Genomic DNA, 21,908 nt, shown 5'->3' on the forward strand with positions numbered 1-21,908 from the left:
GTAGATTAGTAAATACAGTAACAAATGTATTGCTCATGGTTAGTTCATGTTAGTTAATACATTAACTAATGTTTAACTAATGAACCTTATTGTAAAGTGTTACCAATTCATCTCTGGAAGAAATAAATTATTGAAATAATGATTTTTTGCTGGAAAGACTCCTTTTAACATAAACACGAAAAGAAATACACATTTTATTAGCTTGTTTTTCTGCCCTGTGTCGGGAAAACACCATCATGGCTGGTCCCTGAGTTTGAGGTATCAGAGCTCTTCCTTTCGTTGGTAGTCTCTGACTTCATGGACGGTGAGGAGACTTGCAGACCACCCCTTATTGTAAAGTGTTACCAATTCATCTCTGGAAGAAATAAATTATTGAAATAATGATTTTTTTTGCTGGAAAGACTCCTTTTAACATAAACACAAAAAGAAATACACATTTTATTAGATTGTTTTTCTGCCCTGTGTCGGGAAAACACCATCATGGCTGGTCCCTGAGTTTGAGGTATCAGAGCTCTTCCTTTCGTTGGTAGTCTCTGACTTCATGGACGGTGAGGAGACTTGCAGACCACCCTTTGCTTTGGCCCCCAGTGTCACAGAACGGCTCCAGTCTGGTCAAAATTCAACTGATCTTTTATTCATGTAACTTTTCTATGAATAAGCTTGTCTCTAATTGATAGCTTTTGTGTTTGTAAGTGGTGTACATTTTAATCCAGAACACTCCTTTAATATACATTTTTGTGTGGAGCTTGATATGTAGCTTTGTTTAAGTATGAGAACTAATGTATTGTTTAAATGTGCCAAACCTGAATATTCAGTCTGTCTGAATCTTCCACAGCAGAGATGTTTCCTCCACTGCTTCCTTACATTGTCTTTCATCAGACAGTAAAACAGGAAGATAAAGAAACCTGAACAAAAAGCAAAACAAATCTAAATCCTTTACATTTGCTATGAAGATTACAATACAAAAACAATGTTATCTGTTGTTAAACACTAGAACAATGCATTCTTCCTGATGGTCCTATTATAATCACTGTGTCTATCTCCACAGTGATGCATTAGCTAACTTTCTCTCTCTGGCCATAAGCAGCAGCCCTTACTGTTACCTTGAAGACTGTTGAGGAGAGAGAACAGGTACAGCAGGGGTGTTTTGGCCGGGCCCCAAGCGACAAAGGATAGTATCCAGGTAAGTCCCAGCAGGAAGGTGAGACTGGCCACCACTCGCAGGTCATGCAGGAACCCTTTTCGGCTGCTGGAGGGCTTATTGGCCCGCATTTTATGGATCTGTACCAGCACCACGGCAAACATGCAGATGTTACAGACCATGACCAGGGTCACAAAGGAAACCACCGTCACATAAAAGGTCACGTCATTCTTTAACCAGCAACTGAAGAGAATGAAGAGATTAGTGTAACCGTAAAGGCCCATTCACACCAAAAACAAGAATTTTAAAGGGGTCATATGATGCGATTTCAATTTTTCCTTTCTCTTTGGAGTGTTACAAGCTCTTGGTACATAAAGAAGATCTGTAAAGTTGCAAAGACTAAAGTCTCAAATCCAAAGAGATATTCTTTATAAAAGTTAAGAGTCAACCGCGCCTACCTAAAACAGCTCATTCTAACACGCCCCCACATGTCTAGGTCACGATGTGGGAAGATTTGCATAACGTTTGTTTGGCCTTCCAAAAGAGGACACGACTAGAAATCAGTGGTTAAGTTGTATTTACAACACTGTTCCAGAACACTTCAACCCAAATATTCAGATGTGTGCAGCACATTTTATGGAGGACCGTTTCCTGATCCTGGGAGAGTAGACTACAATGCCGGCTGTTCTGACTCACAGACTGTAAGTGTGTTTTTTATATTTAAAGAATTTGCCACTGACGATTCAAACGCGAGTTTTGAGCAGTGTAGAGTATCACTTGTTGTTTGTCATTTCTCTGATCACAAATGCAGACATGGTTTTATGTTTACGCAGCACGATGCAACGCAACGCGTAAAAAGACAGTATAAGTCATTATAATCCGTAATTATGTCCCCACTAGACAATTTACAAATGTGGGTTTTAATGTTTTGTCTCGTCGCTCCGGCCGGGACAGGGCATCACAGTATGGTAAGGGGCGTAACATTTCTATCACACGCTTGAGGTATTCGGCCAATCACAACGCACTGGATAGCTGGCCAATCAGAGCACAGGGCATAGAGTAGAAACAATAATGTACAGTATGTGGAAAATGTGTTTTTTGAACCTTAAACCGCATAAACACATTTCATTACAGCACATACACAAAATAATGTTACTTTTAGCAACATCATATGACCCCTTTAATGACAACCATAATGATAAATAAATTATCATCCACACCAACAGACGATAACTTTCTGTTTATTCTAATTGCGGCCTTTAAAAAAATTTTAGGACAGAATTTGCTGTGAGTGATTTCAACGACAATGCAGCCTTCAAAACTACTTTAGGTTTGGTAAATTTGTACAATCTCATTCATATGTTTTTGAACGACCTGCTCTTGCCCCACAGAGGGTTAGGGTTTGGGGTGGGGTTAGGAATTTAGGTTTGTGCTTACTTTTGAAATTACTAATTGTATACATTTTCCTACGAATCTCATTGTATGATTTTGTAAGAAACGTAAAAATAAATTTTCTTGTGAGACTGGGTTGCTTGCTCAATGGTTATAGTTATAGTCATTGGTGTGCACCAATTAATGCATTTACAAATGTGTATTTTAAATCCTTTTGCTCATGGCACCTACAATGCGGTGGATTCTTGGAAAAGTGCTCTGGAGAGGCTGGTGCCATATGAATTTATATCAATGGCAAGCACTAAACTTACAACCAGCAGAGGTAAACCTGCAAACAACAGTTCAAGAATCAACAAACACAAACCCTTAGTTGTTATGCACAAATATTCTCGTCACATATAATTTAATCGAAACTACACGGTATAACATTTTATGAAGAGAAAAAACTCAAAACTGCCTGTCTCACCCCATCCGAGAGCACAGAATTTGAGGATGTAAGATGGTACATATGAATTAAAGACCTTGACCAAGGCCAGATACATGTTGATTGCACCCAGTCCCATCCAAGTAAAGGTAGCCAGGAAGAAGTAATGTAGAAAGGCTGCTATGGTAATACAGATGGCATTGCTGTTAAAAGAGGCAAGCCAGGAGTTCACCAGGAAGAGCATGTTCAACCCTAGCAAGGCTATGGAGAGGTTAATAAGGATCTTCGAAGGGTAGTCTCGCCTCAGTTTCCTGTGGTAAGAAAACTCATGTAAAAAAGACATCAACATTTATTGACAATTAACATTTATTGACACTACTGAAGATGAATCCTTTTGAGTTGCTCAAGGATGTAAACAACCCAAATGAATCTCTAAGTCTGCATTGTTATTCTGGTTTAAGTGGTAGCTTACAAAAGAGTCCATGAACTCACTCAAAGGCCAAATAGGTCAACAGTGTGACTCCAAGAAAGATTGAGGATATGCCACAGCCCAGGTATGAGATGATAGTCAGAATCCTTTCATCTTTTGCACTTATTGGGGTTTTAGAGATATCCTTGAAGACAGACAGGTTCAGAGTAGCATGCATACTGGTTACAGTAATCAAAATCTAGGCATATTTTATGCAAATGTTGTGCACACTGCTACCGTTTGTCATCCATAAATTAACTAATGACCTTTAGTTTACAAATGTTTTCATAAAAGCTTTACTGCTAATTATTATGTTGCCTTTGGTAAATATAATGTCAGTTATAATTCAGTGACCTTGTGCTATTGCAAGGGGAAATTTAGTTTCACACAACCATAAAAATGAGGTAAAACTTTGTGTACTTTATAATATTTTTAATGGGCTGTCTACATTTTGGGAAGACAAACTGAACTCACCAGAAGAACTCCAAAATGTGTGAGGTGATTACAGGAACAAAACGTATGAGTGGCATTAGACGTTATTGTCTCACATCCTGTATCATTCCATCCACCTTTCTCATCTATGAGACATAAAAAACAACCACTGAACTTCACGAGTTCATGTGCCCATATAATCTTAGCGTAAGTGGTAAACAGATTTGGCTTGCTGTCTGCCATAGAGGGGCTCAGAGAGGATATTCTACTCAAGCTCCGGTGCCCCCTTATAACAGGCAAAATTGTACAAAAAAAGAGGAGAAGGGGAAGAGGAGGGATGCCGAAAGAACTAACAATGGAAAGAGGTAAGATGCTGGTTTTATACCTTGGTATTAATTGGAAGATTAGATGGGCGTACTCCTCCCGAAATTATGTTTAATAGCTTCACATCATGGGATATTGACCAAACTGCACTTTTACTCTAAATAGGCCTAAATGTTCCATTTGAAAGTGTGTATCACAAAGCTTACTGTTTTTGTTGAAGTCCCAGTAGACACACTTGACAATGTCCCAGTCCTATAGAGAAAAAAGAGAGAGTGGTGAAATTTTACTTTAATGATCAGACTGTAAATCTGTGATAATGTCAGGGGTTATCATTGTAGATGAATTACAGCTGCCTCATTTTCATGAGTAGCTATTCTTAGGAAGGTATTTGTTGACAAAAGATAGCATACATTTGGTGGTAGCTTACATTATTATGGTAACTGTTTACTATCGTTTGTTCCAACCGTTGTATAACGGGGCAATAATGATGTTGAACTGATTTGTGGTTTGTTTTCTGATTTGGTGGCTGATTGTATCCATACAGACCTCTTTGTTTTGGAGATGGCGGAGAGTGACCATCACTGGGATCTCAAGGTTGCTTACTGTGGCATTGGTGACACTGGCAGATACTACATAAGAGTTCAGTGTCATGTTGGCTGTAGGGTCCTAGGTGTTAAAAGTGTGCCATTAGAAGTAAATACTGATTGCAAAAATGCTGCATATAAATAGTTAAAAACTGCTAATTCTATAGTTTTGCTGTTCATTACGTAAACTGACTGGTTTATTAAAATTAGAAAAATACACAAGGAAAATCTGATCACCAGTTCAGTGTGTTACCTCAAAGAAGTCTTCTATGCCATAAAAATGAAACTGTACACGAGGTCTGGCTCCATTGTTCGGGAAAAAGCTCTCAATTGTATGAGGTAAGGAAATGAACGCTACAGTTCCTTTGTCTGGATGCTCTGTAAAGTTCTTGTCATAAAATATCTACAAAAAAGGGAAGAAAATATTACAGCATACTTTAAAACCCATTAACCATTCAGGTTCACACTTTTTCTCTGTATTGATTGTTCCAGACTGTCAGTTTGTGCATTAGTGGTGGGGATTTGTCTTTTTACCGGTTACATCAATATGCCAGTAGGTGGCGACAGGTGACTATGAATGAGTCATTGAATCATTCACTCAAGCGTTTATTTAAAATACTGATTCATTCACCACTCCTGTGTTGCTTGGAGACATGTGATGGTTGAATCTGCTTTGGTTTTTTCATTATTTGAGCAAAAATGAACAAACATGATAAAAATACATCTACTGCATCTTCATAAACAATAGGAACGAATGCAATATAGCCTGACTAATTCAAGTTTCTTATGCAAACGGGCACATAAGGGTGTACAGTAGGTTTGACATTGAAGTATAAATGAAACGTAAAGCTGTTTTTGCACCAATAGCGCCATTGACCCTAACAAACAAACATCCTCATCAGCCGATGATCAAACAAACAAATTAACCTATGAATAGCTTACATCTTTAAAATGGTATAGGAAGATATTTTAACACACTGAAAAAATTACATACTTCAGCTTTAATACATACAATGCTGGCTCAATATGTTTACATCTTACTTACTTCAAAGTCATTTAGTGGTCAGGGCGAGTATCACACCTGACATATAAATGGTGCTAAAATAACCACTTGAATCCCGTGATCCACTAACGCACACAAGGACACAGAAACCTTGTGGTCACAATGGTGTGAAAACACATTCGCAAAGGTACTGTGATATTTTAATATCACACTGCTATTTTCGCAAAGAGTCTAAAGTTTCCATAATGATCTTGGAGTGTTAGATATGCAGTGTTAGATGTCATGCAGTGTTAGATATATAATGCCACATTAATCTGCATGCATAGACACTTTGTGATACAAAATTTTTGACATTTTGATATGAGGGACAACATTTTGATATGAGGGACCACTGGAGTACAAATATACAAAGTGTTTTGCTGGAGGACACAATCTGGTGATACTGGATTTTGGTTTTGAACCAACAACCTTTTGGTTTCCAGTGAAAATCTTAAGAGCTTAATGCTATCAGGGAATTAGCTGAAAATTTACTCCCCCTCAGGCCATCAAAGATGTAGATAAGTTTGTTTCTTCATCAGAATGTCTAAACATCTTAAACGTCTATTTGACATCTAATATAAATATTGCAGATGAGCAAACACTCTACAAAATATGTTTTGCAGATGTAAATGCAGATGTCAAATAGACGTCTCATGATGTACAGTATGTGTGCTATCAGGGAATTAGCTGAAAATTTACTCCCCCTCAGGCCATCCAAGATGTAGATAAGTTTGTTTCTTCATCAGAATAGATTTGGTGAAATTAAGCATGGCATCACTTGATCACCAATGGATTCTCTGCAGTGAATGGATCAGAATGAAAGTCATCATTGAAAAAACATCACAATAATCCACAAGTAATCCACACGACTCCAGGCCATCAATTAATGTCTTGTGAAGTGAAAAGCTGAGTGTTTGTAATAAATCCATCATTAAGATGCTTTAACTTTAAGTTGATGTTTTTGTCAGATTTTTTGGCTCCGTGAAAAGTGACATAAAAAAAAGAATAAGCATTATCAATTTAAAATAGTGTGGGATCTTCTGATACCATATTGTAGCAACTTGGGCCTTATATTTTAATTTTCTCTTTTTGTGTCCAGAGATGAAAGAAATGTATACATGTTTGAAACAACCATGAGAGTGAGTAAATAATGATAGAAAATCAATTTTTGGTTCAACTATCCCTTAAACCAGGGCTGGGCAACTTCGGTCTTAGAGGGCCACTGTCTTGCACGTCTTCAAGATCACTAGAAATCTACAGGCAGGTGTGTTTGATTAGTGTTGGAGCTGAACTCTGTAGGACAGTGGCCCTCCAGGACCGAAGTTGCCCAGCCCTGCCTTAAACTATATATATATCAAAATGTAATCCTTCACAAAATGCTCTGGCCTGCTTGCATACTTACTTGTTGACTTGGGTGGGACTAGTTTTGATATAAAAGATATCTGAAACAATTTTAGTAATGTCACTGGACAGGTCTGTGGTCAAGGTTCCAACCTCAGTGACGTCAGACAGTTTTTCAAGCACAATGTCCAGCTGAGCATCAGTCAGATCGGGTTGTTCATTTAAAAGATCCTCAATCATATCCACAATGTCTGCTGAGTTGTCTGGAGACAGATGCAACATGGAGAATAATAAATTGGGCTGAATTAATTATGCTTCTGTCTTCGCTGACAAATAAAGGCAAATAAAATCCCATATTGATAACTTACCAGCTGTAACGGTGATATTTTCCAAATCATCAAAATCTGAAACCATCCTTATACACTTGCTCATGTCTGGATGATCCCACGCTGCTCTGTCAGTTGCCCCATTTAACTTACTAAATGGAAAAAAGTGACTCTCGTTTAGCCATTTATTAAAGGGTTTGTTCACCGATTTTCAACCAGCTTTGTACTGTTACAATGCCGGTAGTGTAAGTAAATTAACAATGTATATTGTTACCGGCACCAATACTCTATTTATTTGTCAGCTAGGGTGTAGGTTTGATTTTGACATTGATGGGGACATAACAGCAGACAACACTCTTATAATTCATAAAGAGAGCTTTTTATGTTAGCATATTCATCAGACAATAATTACACAATTTTGATTATGTAAAACCAACAACATTACAGCAGCATCAGAGTGCTGGGTCTTAATTAGGCTGGATATTGGTAGGGGACCCATAGCGTTCCCTAATTCTATGGCCTTGTTTGTCAGCAATAGACTTTTGACAGCTCCCCAGCTAACAAAAGTTTTTTAAGAATGTTTTGCCAATTTTCCCATTAAGTTATGAAAACGTTACTTCTGAGTGTTCTCTGAACATTCAAAGCATCCAGTTTTCCTTTTTAAAACGTTTTCAGTTTTTTTATTAAAACCCATTTTGGCAACAGTGCAACAGCATTTTACCCCCTTTAATGCATTTTCCTGACTTCAAGAAAATATTATTTACAGGGTTTTATATATGACATGATTGTTGTACAGCTTTTCCTGAGGTTTCCTGAACTCTTGAAAAAAAATCAGTTTTATGCAATGGTGACTGGAGTTATATTGCTGTGCTGGGAATTAATATTTGCAGTGGCAGGAGTCCAAGCAGCATTGACAAGCTAATTATTCAATTAAAGGATATTGCTTTCCATAAGAAAAAGATAAAACATATTAATCAGTAGAGCAGCACAGGATTGTTTATATAGTTTGTGTGCCAAATGACGCAAAGATATACACATGGCAAACTAGTGTTAACTGAATGTTTTTCCAGGGCTGTTGAATTGTTTCTGTAGAAACAAAGCTGTATTTCACTTTAAAATTATATGCAATGGTGATTACGAAAATGATAACGTCCAAAAAACAAACAAACAAAACAAATTTGTTTTTAATACCTCAGTAGATTAATTGATTGATACTCCTATTTGAACAACCTCTGTATTAGTTGCAAAACCACTGCATGAAGTGTAGCACTTACCAAAACCTTGTAGCACTTTCATTCCCTCTTATACACCCCATGCTATATTCGCATTGAGCCGTCATTTCGGGCCACATGTATATACCATACACTGTGACCATGGTCTCCTCTGGACAAAAGCCTGGATCTGCAACAATAAACAGCTTACACTGAGAAACAACAGACATATTTTGACTCCATTAGAAATTTTCAGCAGTAATTTGTAGCATTTTTATTTTTTTTGCTTTAATATGTACAGGTCACCAGCAAAATCAGACATTACCTATTTGAATGATGTTGACTTCACCAGACGGGACACTGATACTGATGGTAGCATTAGTGTATCCTTTTGTCAAGAGTTCAAAAATCAGCCTCTCTGTTGCTGAGACATTCACTGGTGCCATAGCCTGAACCTGAAAAGTAGTGACGTACCTGAAAAAGATTTAATTTGAGTAAAAATACAGCATCTATTTCATTTGCATTTGCATGTTCCATGTGTTCCATGTTGGGACACTTACTTAGGAGCTCCTTTTATCACAAGATTCCAAACGTCCATGTTGCATTTTCCCAGTGTTTGCTGAAGCTGAAGAAAACAAGCACGTCAAATACAAAGGCTCTAAATTACTTTTTATCATAAGTGTCATTACTCACCCATTGCTGTATAGTGTGTTGAGGGTCTGTGATGCTTCCACTCATTGTTAGATTGAGATAAACTCTATAAAAAATGTCTCCAAAATCTGGTGAAACATTAGTAAATTAAATTTACTGTTCAAAATACAACATAATATACGGCAAAATAGTTTTATTTAACATTTCAGTCACATTGCTTGACAGTAAATAATATCACTCATTTAAAATAAACATAAAATAAAGATAATCCATTCAATATGATTCTATATTTCACACAAAGATTTGTTACTCTCACAAAACCTGCATTCAAATATGTTTTACGTAGTTGTCACTTTATTTGTTTTTCAAATGAGGTTCTGGTATATCCACAATGTACAAACCAAACAAAAATATGTTATGTTATTAACTCACCTCTGTTTGAAATGAAACCTAAAGTGTTTGAACAGATATTTTCCATTGCCAGTGTTTGTAATGATGTGCGAGTTCCTAAAGAACAAAATGTTTTACATGTGAGTTTTTTAAAAGGAATGTGAGCTTTTAGCACTTTCTTATATAAAGTATGTATATGTATGATGGATCGGCTTCTGCATTAATGAAAACATTTACTTGGCGAGTTATGAAGCTCTGAATGGCACAGACCTGATGTTGTAACATTTGTACTTCCAGTGTCGGGACTCTTTGTGGTTTGAGACAAGTCTGGTGCAACAGTGGTCAAAGCAGGATTTGAAGTCACATTGGGATAGACGGCTGTAAAATGAAACACTCAGTGAGCTTTGGTTAACTGAATAATCCTCTTCCAACCCCTCACATACAGCTACGTACCTACTGAGAGGATGTTTATAGATGCTGGGTTTGTTTTTAGGATGATGTTTTTGTAGATATAGCTGGGTATTAGCATCCCCTGTATCATAGACACTGTTTTACTCACATCAGCTCCAGGTATCACTCTCACAAACACCACACAATCAAACCTAAGACCACAAACACGACAAATACTCCTTTGGATGATCTGATTCATACACAATGCATAAACGTTTTATTTTTGTGTGACATATATGCGTGTATTGCAAGTGTATGAGAAATTTTACCATTGTGTCTTGATTAGTGGCTTTCCAATACCCTTCAAAGAAGTACAATATAGCATTTGTAAATAACTCGTTATGCGTTTTAAGAATATAAGGATATAAATTATATATGTCCACTCAATAATGAATAATTATGGTATATGCTGTACCTGAATTTCCTCCTTATTTTGTCCAGCTAAACCAGCTCCTGTTTGAGGGCTAAATTGGAGCACAGATGAGAAAAATTTCGCCAACCTCTCTTAGACAATAAAGTAAAATAAAAATGACATGGATGCACTAAGTTATACAACTATTTGTGTATTTATATGTATTTATTTAGTTAGTTTTAAAAATGAAATAATGACCTTAAATTTGATAGGAACACAGAATGCACTGATATTTTCTGAGGGAAAACATGTTTCAGCTGTAATAAAAATATATAAATTCAGTATATGTTAAATAAAAATGTTAAATATGATATATAACATTATACATACACACACATATAGAAATATTATCTTACCCAGATTAGAACAATCTCCTGGATATCATTTTCACTGTAATCATTATTGAGATATTGTGTAATAGCTGTGTTCATTTGAATTTTATATTTTGACGATTCTGAAATGTGGCGAAGATACAGGTCATTAGAATGCAATGACACATTGATGCATTTCATCATATAACACAAGTTATTGTAACATTAATTCTGCATTTCCTCTTCTACAAATACTCTTGTACTCTAGAGCGACAGAGCAATTTCTCACCACACATAAAGTTGTCATCCTCTATCGGTGGACACTTCTGATAATCCCAATCTTGCTCTCTCCAAGTCACAATATTCCCATCTACACATCTGCATGCTTCCAGTTGCAGTGGACTCATCTGTACTCCCCACATCCGGAACAAGGAGATGTCCCCAAGGAAGTTTTTCCCGGTCTCAAAATCAATAGAACCTCCAACAAAATTATGTGACACTCCCAAAGTCAGGGTACCATTTCCGACAAGGAACCTGGGTGATGTTTCATTCAAATGAAATTCAAAAATTGTATTATTAATGATCACCTGGAAAAGCCTAATGTGACCGGACCATGTCAGACAAACTGTGTGCCACTTTTTTATGGGCATGTCATAAGCAACTGTCCATTCTTCTCCAAAAATAGAGGCTATTACATTGCCCATATTTCCAGCTAAGCCAAACTCCATGTGCTGTTGCCCTGGACCTTTGTAGTCAAAAGCAGTCCATTCAGAAGTGTTAATATTTCTCATGAGGTTGACGCAGACACTCAATTCCTCTAAAGGTGGGATGATAGCACTTTTATTCAACTGCCAAACACAGGATCGTGGAGAGGCTTTCTTCTTCCCCCATAGACTTGGGCCTAAAAGTTAGAATACAGATTAGGCATCTATTTTCATCTTAAAGCAATGTTTTGGTTCAACAAAACCAATTAACGCAACAGTTTGCGTCAGTCTTTTTGAGTTATGACAACTTCTAATGAAACAAATATTGGTGACCCTTAAATTAACAGCTAGCATAGCACATACTATATGCCACTTATTTAGCATGTTAACAAGCAAAATATTACTCATGTTTATTCATTATTCTTAGCTCTTGTCACTCTTAACCAACACTTTTAAATGTCAAACATAACAGAGTGAAACACAGGTCTTTCCCTTCACTAAAACTCAACAAATAATATCCTTTTTTAGCAATACAACTGATATTTTTCCAAGAAATAAAGTATTATGGACATGGAGAAAAGATAGTTACAAAATAAATGCAAGGAAGAGTTTTGACAAAAAAAAACCAACAACAAAAAATCATACCTGCACAACTGAGAGAGGAGCCCAAAATCCATATGTAAATAGCCACAGGCAGGTATTTATTGAAGGTATGCATGATATATCTATAATTAAAAAAAGAAAAGCAAAAATAAATAAAGAGAGAAAGTATTCATTTCTATGGTGTCCTCACTTAAAAAACAAACTTTCAAAAACCTTTAAAATTCAAAGCATTTAAAGTAAAAATGTCTATGTTTAAAGTTGAAAAAGGCAGACCATCCATAAAACGAAAAATTTATTACTTTACCATTTTAGTAATTTGATTCAGCTTGAGTTAGATTACTACTTACTGTGTTATGACATTTCTCTAGAATGGAAAACACTAAAGTATTAACAAAACAACATAAAGGATGTATACCCTGCAAATTCAACCTAGAAAATGAAATGAGAGTTTGTTGTCCTCTAAATATATCCAGCGCTGGACCTCTCCTCAAAGGAGACAAAATCCACGCCCAATCTCTTGTTGATAAGTTATTTATTAATCATAAAGACAGTAATAAACATAAAAGGATCCGTACATGGGTCAATAAAGAACAGTATCCGGAACAAGTTAATCTTATGATGAATCAGTTAGTTTAACCCTTTCATTTCATGAATTTGTGAATGTTTCTCTTTCACATCACTGAGACCCAGATTGGTAATTCTGATTGAGATGTATACTTGTTTTTTGATCTGGTTTATGATTATCACTCATGAATGTGGGAGAAGGCACACCTTATAAATAGTTAAAGATTAATAGTGCAAGTTGTGTGATGAAATACTGCAGACTCTTGCTAAATAAGGAAGAATGGTTCTGATATAGAGTCAATGGTGGGCTGATAAAGCATTTGTGTCAGCTTGTTCCGTAGTAGCTTTTTTTTTTATAATAAGAGCAGCATGTGATTGAAGCTGTAAGGATTGATCACTAAAGTATGAAAGATCCACAAATGCTGTATTTTTGGAAATGCAATAATAATAACGTCATAAAAGACAGCACATGACAATGATATGCGGAACTGTTCTTGTTTTCATTGCATGAACAGTTCTGCATATATTTGTGTGGCCAGTATGAGTCTACCATCTTAACAGGAAGTTGTTTCAGATCTTATGCAAACAGTTCAGGTAATGTTCCTCCTCAGGCGTTCAGATCAGATTTGGTTCTTCCAGATAGCTCTCACTAAACAAATTTAATTAGATTTTATAATGGCAACCCAAAGCTCTCTCTGAGTTGATTACATAATTCTCATTTGGACAGATATTTGCATTCGCATTTGGATGCATATTTTGAGAATATTATATATTCTATATATATCCTTTTTTATTATTAGTTAGCGCTAGCTGGAGGCAGCTAAACAAAGGGGAAACTGGAGGCGGCCCATTCCAGCCAGCGCAGATTCGGCTACATAAGTATCTACACAATCTTGTTGTGATGTTGGGTGCCATAATCGACGTAATACAGCCTCAAATTAGAAATTTGATCACATATCTGCTGCCACTGCCAGACAAAAAAAAATGACGACAGCAGTGGTTTAACGCGATAAAACGAGCAGACTGGACAGAAACGATCGTAAAAAAATTTCACGTTTGCAGCGCACACTTCTTATCAGAAAAGGTTCAATAAAGTATTGTCTTTTGTTGTTATGGGCGCGTCTACATATTTCTTGCCATATGCTTATGTTTCTTGCATCTCACGACTATGTCGTGTATGAAATAATGTCTGTGTGCATGTGTGTAAAACAACAAACTGACGATTCATATATATTCATTTGTAATTGTATATACATTGTTGTGATTAATTGTGGCTGGAACAATAATGTAGCTGTAAAAATAGTTGCATGCTGAAATTGAAATGTATATACATCTTCATCATGACTAGATAGACACGGTGAGTTTGTCTTTACTATACACGTTAGATGTGATCCACCTCATAGTAACAATCCTGTCAGTTCGTCCATCCTTTGAGTGAGAGTTTAACGTTACTGGTCGGCCGATCTGGTTTCGTGGTTAAAGTGAACCTTTTCACATGTTTCCTTGTTGTTGCTCAGCAATGGCATGGACGCGATGTTGTCTGGGAGTTTGGCAAAAGGAGAGTGGGACGGTGGGCAGTGCTCGGGGTGGTGACTGAAGGTGGTGACTGTGTAGTTCTGACGTCAACTTTTTACGGAAGTCACACGTGAAAAATCACAGCTACTTTATGCAGGCTGTGTGCATTTTACTGTGGACTGACTGTTTTGAAACTTATATGGTAGTTAAATAGCCCCTAGACCTCAGTTATCGTGAAAAAAGCCAGGAAATTTCAGTTTTGACAATATGGGACCTTTAAATGGCATGAGACTTTGTGACTTCCTGCACTTGCTATACTTTATACTTCAATACAGTAAAAGTACTCAAATGTGTTACAATAGTCATTTTATAATAAATCCAAAAGCAAGATGTGAAAAAGCTATGGAATAGAAATGGCAACTGAGCTAATGAGTGGTCCTTGTCTGCCATCTACTGGTTATAATGCTAAAATCTTGTCATTTTCATCTTTAAAAAGTCTTTGTTTTCTGCCAGGAGACACATTTTTGGTCATCTTCATGAATGAAAAGTGAATCTTTAAAGTGAAATGTGCTGCACAACTGTAACTAATCAGTCACACTCCAGCCAGGCAACCAAAGTTGGCAACCCTATGTACATGCTTATTTTCATGGCTATAAAGGTAAGTTATCGATTATCAAGAATACCATAATGATGTCATTTATGAGAGAGCATCGATAGCTAGCTAACGTAAGTTTAAATAGTTACGATAGTGTTTAGTTGTAAGCATTTAAATAGGCCTACAATTACGTGTCGGGGTACTCTCCTGGTGTTACCAGGGTCAGCATATAAAATTGTATGTTGTTAAATAACGTGAAACTGTATGTTGTCAGTGCCACTTTCATCATTAACAGTGTTGTGATTATTTTGTTTCTCAGTTTCTGAAAAGAACGAGGCAGGAGAGGTTTCTGTTTGCTTGATACCAGCCATCTTAGTCCATCCCTACATCTTATTCCATCTATAGCACACCCTTACATACAATTTTTGTCTATTTATGTTTATTTATATATACATGTGTATTTTAATCAGATATCTTTATTTTTTATATACTCGTTATTCGTTGTTGTTGTCTCTGTGCACTGGAAGCTTCTGTCACCAAAACAAATTTCTTGTATGTGCAAACATACTTGGCAATAAAGCTCTTTGTGACTTCTGGTACATAAAAAATATTGGTTCAATTTTTTTTCAAGCATTTTATTTTATAAATGTTTGACACTGACTGTAGGGACAAAGCTGTGAAACCATAAAGGAGGAATATAGATATAAATAATTACAACGAAGTTTCTTCTGTCAGCACGATAGCACTTTTTTCTTTAGGAAGAGCCTTGGTGAGAGAGGTATGTCTCTAAAAATGGCTGTCCACCAACGTTTACCATCCAACCTGACAGAACTGGAGAGGATCTGCAAGGAGGAATGGCAGAGGATCCCCAAATCCAGGTGTGAAAAACTTGTTGCATCTTTCCCAAAAAGACTCATGGCTGTATTAGATCAAAAGGGTGCTTCTACTAAATACTGATTAAAGGGTCTGGATACTTGGGACCATGTGATATTTCAGTTTTTATTTTTTAATAAATCTGCAAAAATGTCAATTCTGTGTTTTTCTGTCAATATGGGGTGCTGTGTGTACATCAATGAGGAAAAAAAATTAACTTAAATGATTTTAGCAAATGGCTGCAATATAACAAAGAGTGAAAAATTTAAGGGGGTCTGAATACTTTCCGTACCCACTGTATATTTCTATTTATCTTAAGTTCTATACATATTTTAAACTACAGTAGTCAACATTTGAAGTGGATCAAAAAAGTTAATCAAAGTTGTCCTAAGACAAAAATACATTTGGGTTGTAGGTTTTAGGACAACTTTGATTAAAGGTTTTGACTAGTTGTTGACTAGTGTATACCTGGTACTGAGCTGGTCTGAAGACAGGTTAAAAAATATATGAAAATCAAAATACATTTGAATTAGGAACATTCTAGCCACCATCTCTGATTAATTTCAATGTGCAAATGTTGCTATTTTAAGGTAAAGTTGTTGTTCCATATCTCAAGAATCAGTAAAAAGAATAAAGCTACACATAATACCTTTGTATAATGACATAATATTCAGAAAGTTAAGAGGGCAAAATTATTGACTGCTCTTAGTTTCTTTCTTATATTTCCAAAGATTTACATTGTGTGTTTTTCATAAATAGAGGGAGTGTTGCCAAAACTGTTTTCAAGGAAGGGATTAATCAACAGCTGGTTTTATGTCACACAGGGAAAGGAAGGTTTCAGCCTCCACCTCACCATTTCCTCTACATTTCCAAATTCAGGGTATTTCTACAAGAAGCTTGAAAGAATTTACCTCAAGACTGTGAAAAAATACACAACAGTGTTCCCATGTATGAGGTTTCACGCATACTTCTATACTCCTCTTTCTTCAACATCTGACAACAATATTATGATTTAACACTTATAGATAGACTATCAAGGTTGTGAACGATATCAGTTTATATTTTATTTTACATTTAGATATCATCAGTGTTCAATTAAAATAATACAAATTCAGTGCTGCTTGCATGACAATTTTGACAATAGTGGTCAAAGCACAATCACTGTGAAAATAAATATTAATACAAATAAATACTACATTTTGCATAATGCTATATGCATATCTTCAGGTGTATCAGTTGTAACTAGTTCAGGTCACACAAGTTTGTGAAACCAGTTTTGTTCTGCCCTACACTGGTCAATGAATTAGTCAAAGCAGTTATTGTTATAGATTGCTCTGTTGTATGTCTGTGGGAAGTATGGACTAGAGCGTCATATACTCCGTATATCTGAAGCCCTGACATTCCCTCACAGGCACATCCATTATTGGCTTACAGTAAGTGCTGGTGCACTATTTAATACATGCAACTGATACTTGCTCAGCCTGCTGCAAACTATGGCTAAAATGAAAGGAAGCAGTCCGAGATGCCTGAAAAGTAGTTCTGCCAAAGGGAATATGGTGTTTTCTTAAAGGGAGGGGTTGACCACAGCTTAGCTGATCCTGTCAGTTTCTCATTCAACATATTGTCAAAGATACTTTGTACTTAGAATTAACGCCACTTCTTCTACTTTTGCAATTTCAGGCTTGTAAAAAAAAGAACTGGTGCACTATTTAATACATGCAACTGATACTTGCTCAGCCTGCTGCAAACTATGGCTAAAATGAAAGGAAGCAGTCCGAGATGCCTGAAAAGTAGTTCTGCCAAAGGGAATATGGTGTTTTCTTAAAGGGAGGGGTTGACCACAGCTTAGCTGATCCTGTCAGTTTCTCATTCAACATATTGTCAAAGCTCCAGTATAGTGGTCAAAGGAAAATATGCCAAGCTTGTGCACCAAACTTCATTTAAATGTTTTTCTTTGGCATTAAAAGCATAACTTAAAAAATAACAATTAATAATAATTTCCAAATATCTATATATGTAACTCTGTCCTTGAACTTGAACTGCTTACACTTCACATAATAGGCGGTAAACTGTAGCCTATATCAATATGCAGTACATAAACAGGAGTAAATTAAACACTACTTAGAATTAACGCCACTTCTTCTACTTTTGCAATTTCAGGCTTGTAAAAAAAAGAAAATAATAATACACCTGTTTTATAGAGTCTGTATCTGTAATACACCTGAAAATGGACAGTGTATATTTCAACCGATTTACTTCCAATTCACAAAGTCCAATGCAATTTGAGCTTGTTTAAGATGCACACAATCTATAGCAATATAATGTCAACGATGTCTCAAACTGAAAGATGTAGGCTAAGTAAAAATAAACAGGTAGGCCTATTCCGAGCCATTCGTTACTGTTTACACACAATATTGACCACAATATTATTGTTGATAACTGTTGAGAGAGGGCCACTTCTGGTTAATTTTGGGAAAAGGCGAGGGGCTTGAGCCCCCAAAGCACCCCCTCCATACATACATTCAGGCATATATAAGGATTATGACAGTGGAGAGTTTATAATAAAGATTTTCAAACTGTTTGATGCCAAGGACCCCTCAAATATTATAATCATTCATAAAATATAAAGAGTTATATATTTTCATGTTTAAATCACCTTTTTTTAATGTGAGAAAAATGTTATTTAAAAATAAAAGTGAAAAGAAGACATGCTATTTCCAAAATCAATTAAATGACTTTTATGTTGTCTGAAGTCAAAGCAAATTTCTAAAACATTGTCTATATATCTTTATATATACGGATTTTTTAAAAACTTTTTCTCAAGTTTTCCACAGACCCCATAGCACCCTTTTGCGGTCACGGACACCGGTTTGAAAACCACCGAGTAACGACCACTCTCGCTGTGTCCTGCAGTGCGTGCGGTCAAACGCTAGATGTCGCTGTCGCTGTCGCCGTCTGTAGACCGCGGCGCGCGCCTCTAATGTGTCAGCGCCAAACAGCCGGAAAAAAACTTCGGCAAAAATGGCGGAGGGTGCAACGTCTCTGAAAGGGTTGCGGGCGCAAATGGGTAAGAATTCACCGATTTACAACCTCTTTCGACGAGTTCTCGTTGCTTGAAACTGTCAGAGGACATATCTTTAGTGCTGTGGCTTTGTTTTGGAGGTTGTTTGGACGACTGAGGGCTTGAATCCGTTACTTTAATTGAGGCGGTCTGAGGGGGAGAGTTAGCGGGCTTCGATGGACGGATAACGGCCAGCTAACTGCTAAACTTACTGCAGCACCAGACAGGAAGTCTGTTGGTTCACTGTGATGTTCTTGTACAGTTTAATGTTTAGATAGGATGAATTTACGCAGGCTGAAGGGTTTTTAGAGTTGTGTTCGCCGGGTCTGTAGGGAGGTTTGATAAGTGATGTCTGGTTTGACAGGGACACATCATCTCAGCTTTTATCTGTAACTTACAGAGCCTATATCCTTGCGTTTATCGTTATTGTTTCCCTATTATACTAAATATTCACTTAATATAATGCTTTTAAATGTGTATAAACCCTCTGCAGTCTCATAAGTTGGTTTCTATATACACTTCCTATCTAAATGGCAGAAAGAGACACTGAAATTGATGTCGAAATAGTTCACGTGTAAATGACAGAACCAGTTGGAGAAATTCATGTTTGATGGAGGTAAATATTTTGTATTGAGTTGACTTTTATAAGGGAATCTTTCGGCGTGTGCAGTTCGTACTACACACAGGCATCACTAAAGTAGTGCTTACTGATCTGTGGATGTTTAGCAGTATTGTTCTCTTGATGTCTGATCGTGTTGAGTGTGTGAGCTTCTGTCTTGCGGATGTTGCTGGCCATCTTGATCTTTGAGGATGGATATAAACTGTCATTTTTTCACTATCAGCATCATTGCAGTTGCTTTGTGCAGCAAACCATCAAATTCTGTTTACTTGTTCCTCCCTCTAAGGAAAACATGCATGGGTTGCTTGTTTTGCATGCCCTTCTGACTTACTAATGAGGAATGATTTGCACTTTTGATGCATTGTGTTTAGCCTATGCCACTAATAGAGTAGTAGCTTTAGTTTTCAATGTAGCCTGTGGTTAATCTCATGGAGTGGTAAAAGTTCTTGTGCAAGAAACATAACAGCATTGAAAGACTTATGCTTTTTTGTTTGCCATTTTAGCTACTTTTCTGGAAGGTTCGTTGTTGTAGAGCTTGAACTGAATTCATTAGATGACTAGAAATGGGTCACGGTGTGGTTAGAAACCTCAAAGTGGGTTCTCATCAAGACCTGCATCCTGCCGGTGTTAACCCTGGCCTGACTGTAAACATAATATAAGATGGAGTCCAGTGGTCAGAAAACTGCACATATTTGGTTATGTCTGCAAGAATGAATGCTTGAAAACCATTTCTTTTGAGGTCTATTTCGTTTTTTTGTTTTGACTACAATGCCGGCTGTTCTGACTCACAGACTCTAAGTACGTTTTCATATTTAAAGGATTTGCAACTGATGATTCAAATGCAGTTTTGAGCAGTGTAGAGAAGAGCTTGTTGTTTGTCATTTCTCCGATCACAAATGCAGACATGGTTTTATGTTTACGTGGTGCGATGCAACGGAACGCGTAAAAAGACAGTACAAGTCAATATAATCCGTAATTATGTCCCCACTGGATGCTACAAATGCCTCGTTTATAATGGGTTTTATTGGTTTTGTCTCGTCCGTGCCAGGACAGGGCATCACAGTATGGTAAGAAGCGTAAAATTTCCATCACACGCTTGAGGTATTCAGCCAGTCACAACGCACTGGATAGCTGGCCAATCAGAGCACACCTCGCTTTTCAGACCGATGAGCTTTGTAAAAATCGACGCGTTTCAGAAAGGCGGGGCATAGAGGAGAAACAATAATGTACATTATATGGAAAATAATGTGGTTTTTTAACCTTAAACCGCATAAACACATTTCATTACACCAAATACACAAAATAATGTTCTTTTTAGCAACATCATATGACCCCTTTAAAGCTATTATTGAAGAGCATGAAAAATAACATGGCCTGTTAGCGTCATGTGATATTGAGCTGTTTTGTTATCATAATGCACCAGGCTGGTTATAAGTCAATATTAAATGGGTAGCACCTTTGTTTATCAGGTGTACTCATCATTCTTGGCTGTCAGTAAAGGGCTGTAGTTCTCCTTGTTAAATAGTCAGCGCATCTCCTCTCCGAGTAGTTATTTTAAAGGCAGTAGTTTTTATAGACACCATTATATGATACAAATTTGTGAAGCAAATTGGCTTAAATTTTTCCTACAGGTGTTGTACATTGACCTGCTAAGCTTTTTTGCTTTTCTAGTACAAACATTTGTTTAAGTGCAGCAGCAGTCAAATGTGCAACCCAGGATCATTGGAAAAAGCTGTATTACATTTCTGCAAAATTATATTTACGTTGCTTCTTGCACATTTCACAACACTTTCAAAGTGAAATGTCCAGTCAGTGGGGCTAAAAGTGCATTAAGTTTTACCCCAAATAGATTCATGTTAATTTGGTGTTGTTTTATAAGGTTTGTTATTGGATGTATTGTGGCAGTCCAGAAATTAAACGTCTGAGATGTGGTGCTTGAAGGTTAATGCAGACTTAAAAGCAAACATGAGATAAAAATGCATTTGCTGAAGCAAACATGCCATTTTAGTTTCATTCTACAAGTCATAGAATTTGACTCGTGTTTCACAGGACCCATACCCAAAGGGGCTCTGCATCACAAGTACAGTCAAGAGGGTCTAGCTGCAGCCTTGCACTTGCATTCTCAGATGTGCATTCTCAGGCTTGCACTCTCAGACACTTGTGCTTCTGCTAGCGACGTCACTTGCAGTCTTTTATTTTTTTTATTTTGTTCTATTTATTGATTACTTTTTGTTTTAATCTCTCAACATTTTACAACAGTAGCCAGGTGGTGAAGACAAGAAAAAAAGAAACTAAATTATGAAGTCACTTGCAATCGACACAAATCGTGCGTGTTGCCAATGGAGACAAGACACTGTGGTGGTGATTAAATGATTAAAACTAATTTTGTACTATAACGGACAGGGTCCTGCAAGAAAAAGACAAGACCCGCAAATCCGTCGCCACAGAACAGCAGAATATGAATGCAATGCACA

General features: G+C 36.8%; 2 protein-coding genes across 3 annotated transcripts in view; one reads left to right on the forward strand and one right to left on the reverse strand.

Moving 5' to 3' along the window:
- The window catches only part of LOC107561300 (adhesion G-protein coupled receptor G2-like), a 15,600-nt gene extending 4,085 nt beyond the window's left edge, over positions 1-11,515 (reverse strand). Inside the window, exons 1-25 of the mRNA XM_016245719.1 lie at positions 11,508-11,515; positions 11,190-11,434; positions 10,946-11,043; positions 10,788-10,846; positions 10,593-10,641; positions 10,447-10,478; positions 10,181-10,329; positions 9,998-10,105; positions 9,770-9,844; positions 9,380-9,465; positions 9,247-9,311; positions 9,012-9,160; positions 8,750-8,876; positions 7,518-7,627; positions 7,219-7,412; positions 5,020-5,169; positions 4,729-4,848; positions 4,389-4,434; positions 3,901-4,004; positions 3,450-3,571; positions 3,000-3,268; positions 2,765-2,861; positions 1,104-1,384; positions 804-905; positions 477-608 (exon numbers count right to left, since the gene is read on the reverse strand). Of these exons, the coding sequence (XP_016101205.1) occupies positions 477-608; positions 804-905; positions 1,104-1,384; positions 2,765-2,861; positions 3,000-3,268; positions 3,450-3,571; positions 3,901-4,004; positions 4,389-4,434; positions 4,729-4,848; positions 5,020-5,169; positions 7,219-7,412; positions 7,518-7,627; positions 8,750-8,876; positions 9,012-9,160; positions 9,247-9,311; positions 9,380-9,465; positions 9,770-9,844; positions 9,998-10,105; positions 10,181-10,329; positions 10,447-10,478; positions 10,593-10,641; positions 10,788-10,846; positions 10,946-11,043; positions 11,190-11,434; positions 11,508-11,515 (2,977 nt within the window). The remainder of the gene's footprint in view (positions 1-476; positions 609-803; positions 906-1,103; positions 1,385-2,764; positions 2,862-2,999; positions 3,269-3,449; positions 3,572-3,900; positions 4,005-4,388; positions 4,435-4,728; positions 4,849-5,019; positions 5,170-7,218; positions 7,413-7,517; positions 7,628-8,749; positions 8,877-9,011; positions 9,161-9,246; positions 9,312-9,379; positions 9,466-9,769; positions 9,845-9,997; positions 10,106-10,180; positions 10,330-10,446; positions 10,479-10,592; positions 10,642-10,787; positions 10,847-10,945; positions 11,044-11,189; positions 11,435-11,507) is intronic.
- A 7,237-nt stretch (positions 11,516-18,752) lies between these two features.
- The window catches only part of LOC107560633 (ensconsin-like), a 41,269-nt gene continuing 38,113 nt past the window's right edge, over positions 18,753-21,908 (forward strand). For both annotated transcript variants that reach the window (XM_016244871.1, XM_016244876.1), the window contains exon 1: positions 18,753-18,821. In XM_016244871.1, the coding sequence (XP_016100357.1) occupies positions 18,776-18,821 (46 nt within the window). In that variant the 5' untranslated portion in view covers positions 18,753-18,775. The remainder of the gene's footprint in view (positions 18,822-21,908) is intronic.

The sequence above is a fragment of the Sinocyclocheilus grahami genome, unplaced genomic scaffold (genome assembly GCF_001515645.1).
Source record: "Sinocyclocheilus grahami isolate Dianchi unplaced genomic scaffold, SAMN03320097.WGS_v1.1 scaffold23.1, whole genome shotgun sequence".
In the NCBI taxonomy this organism is placed as follows: domain Eukaryota; kingdom Metazoa; phylum Chordata; class Actinopteri; order Cypriniformes; family Cyprinidae; genus Sinocyclocheilus; species Sinocyclocheilus grahami.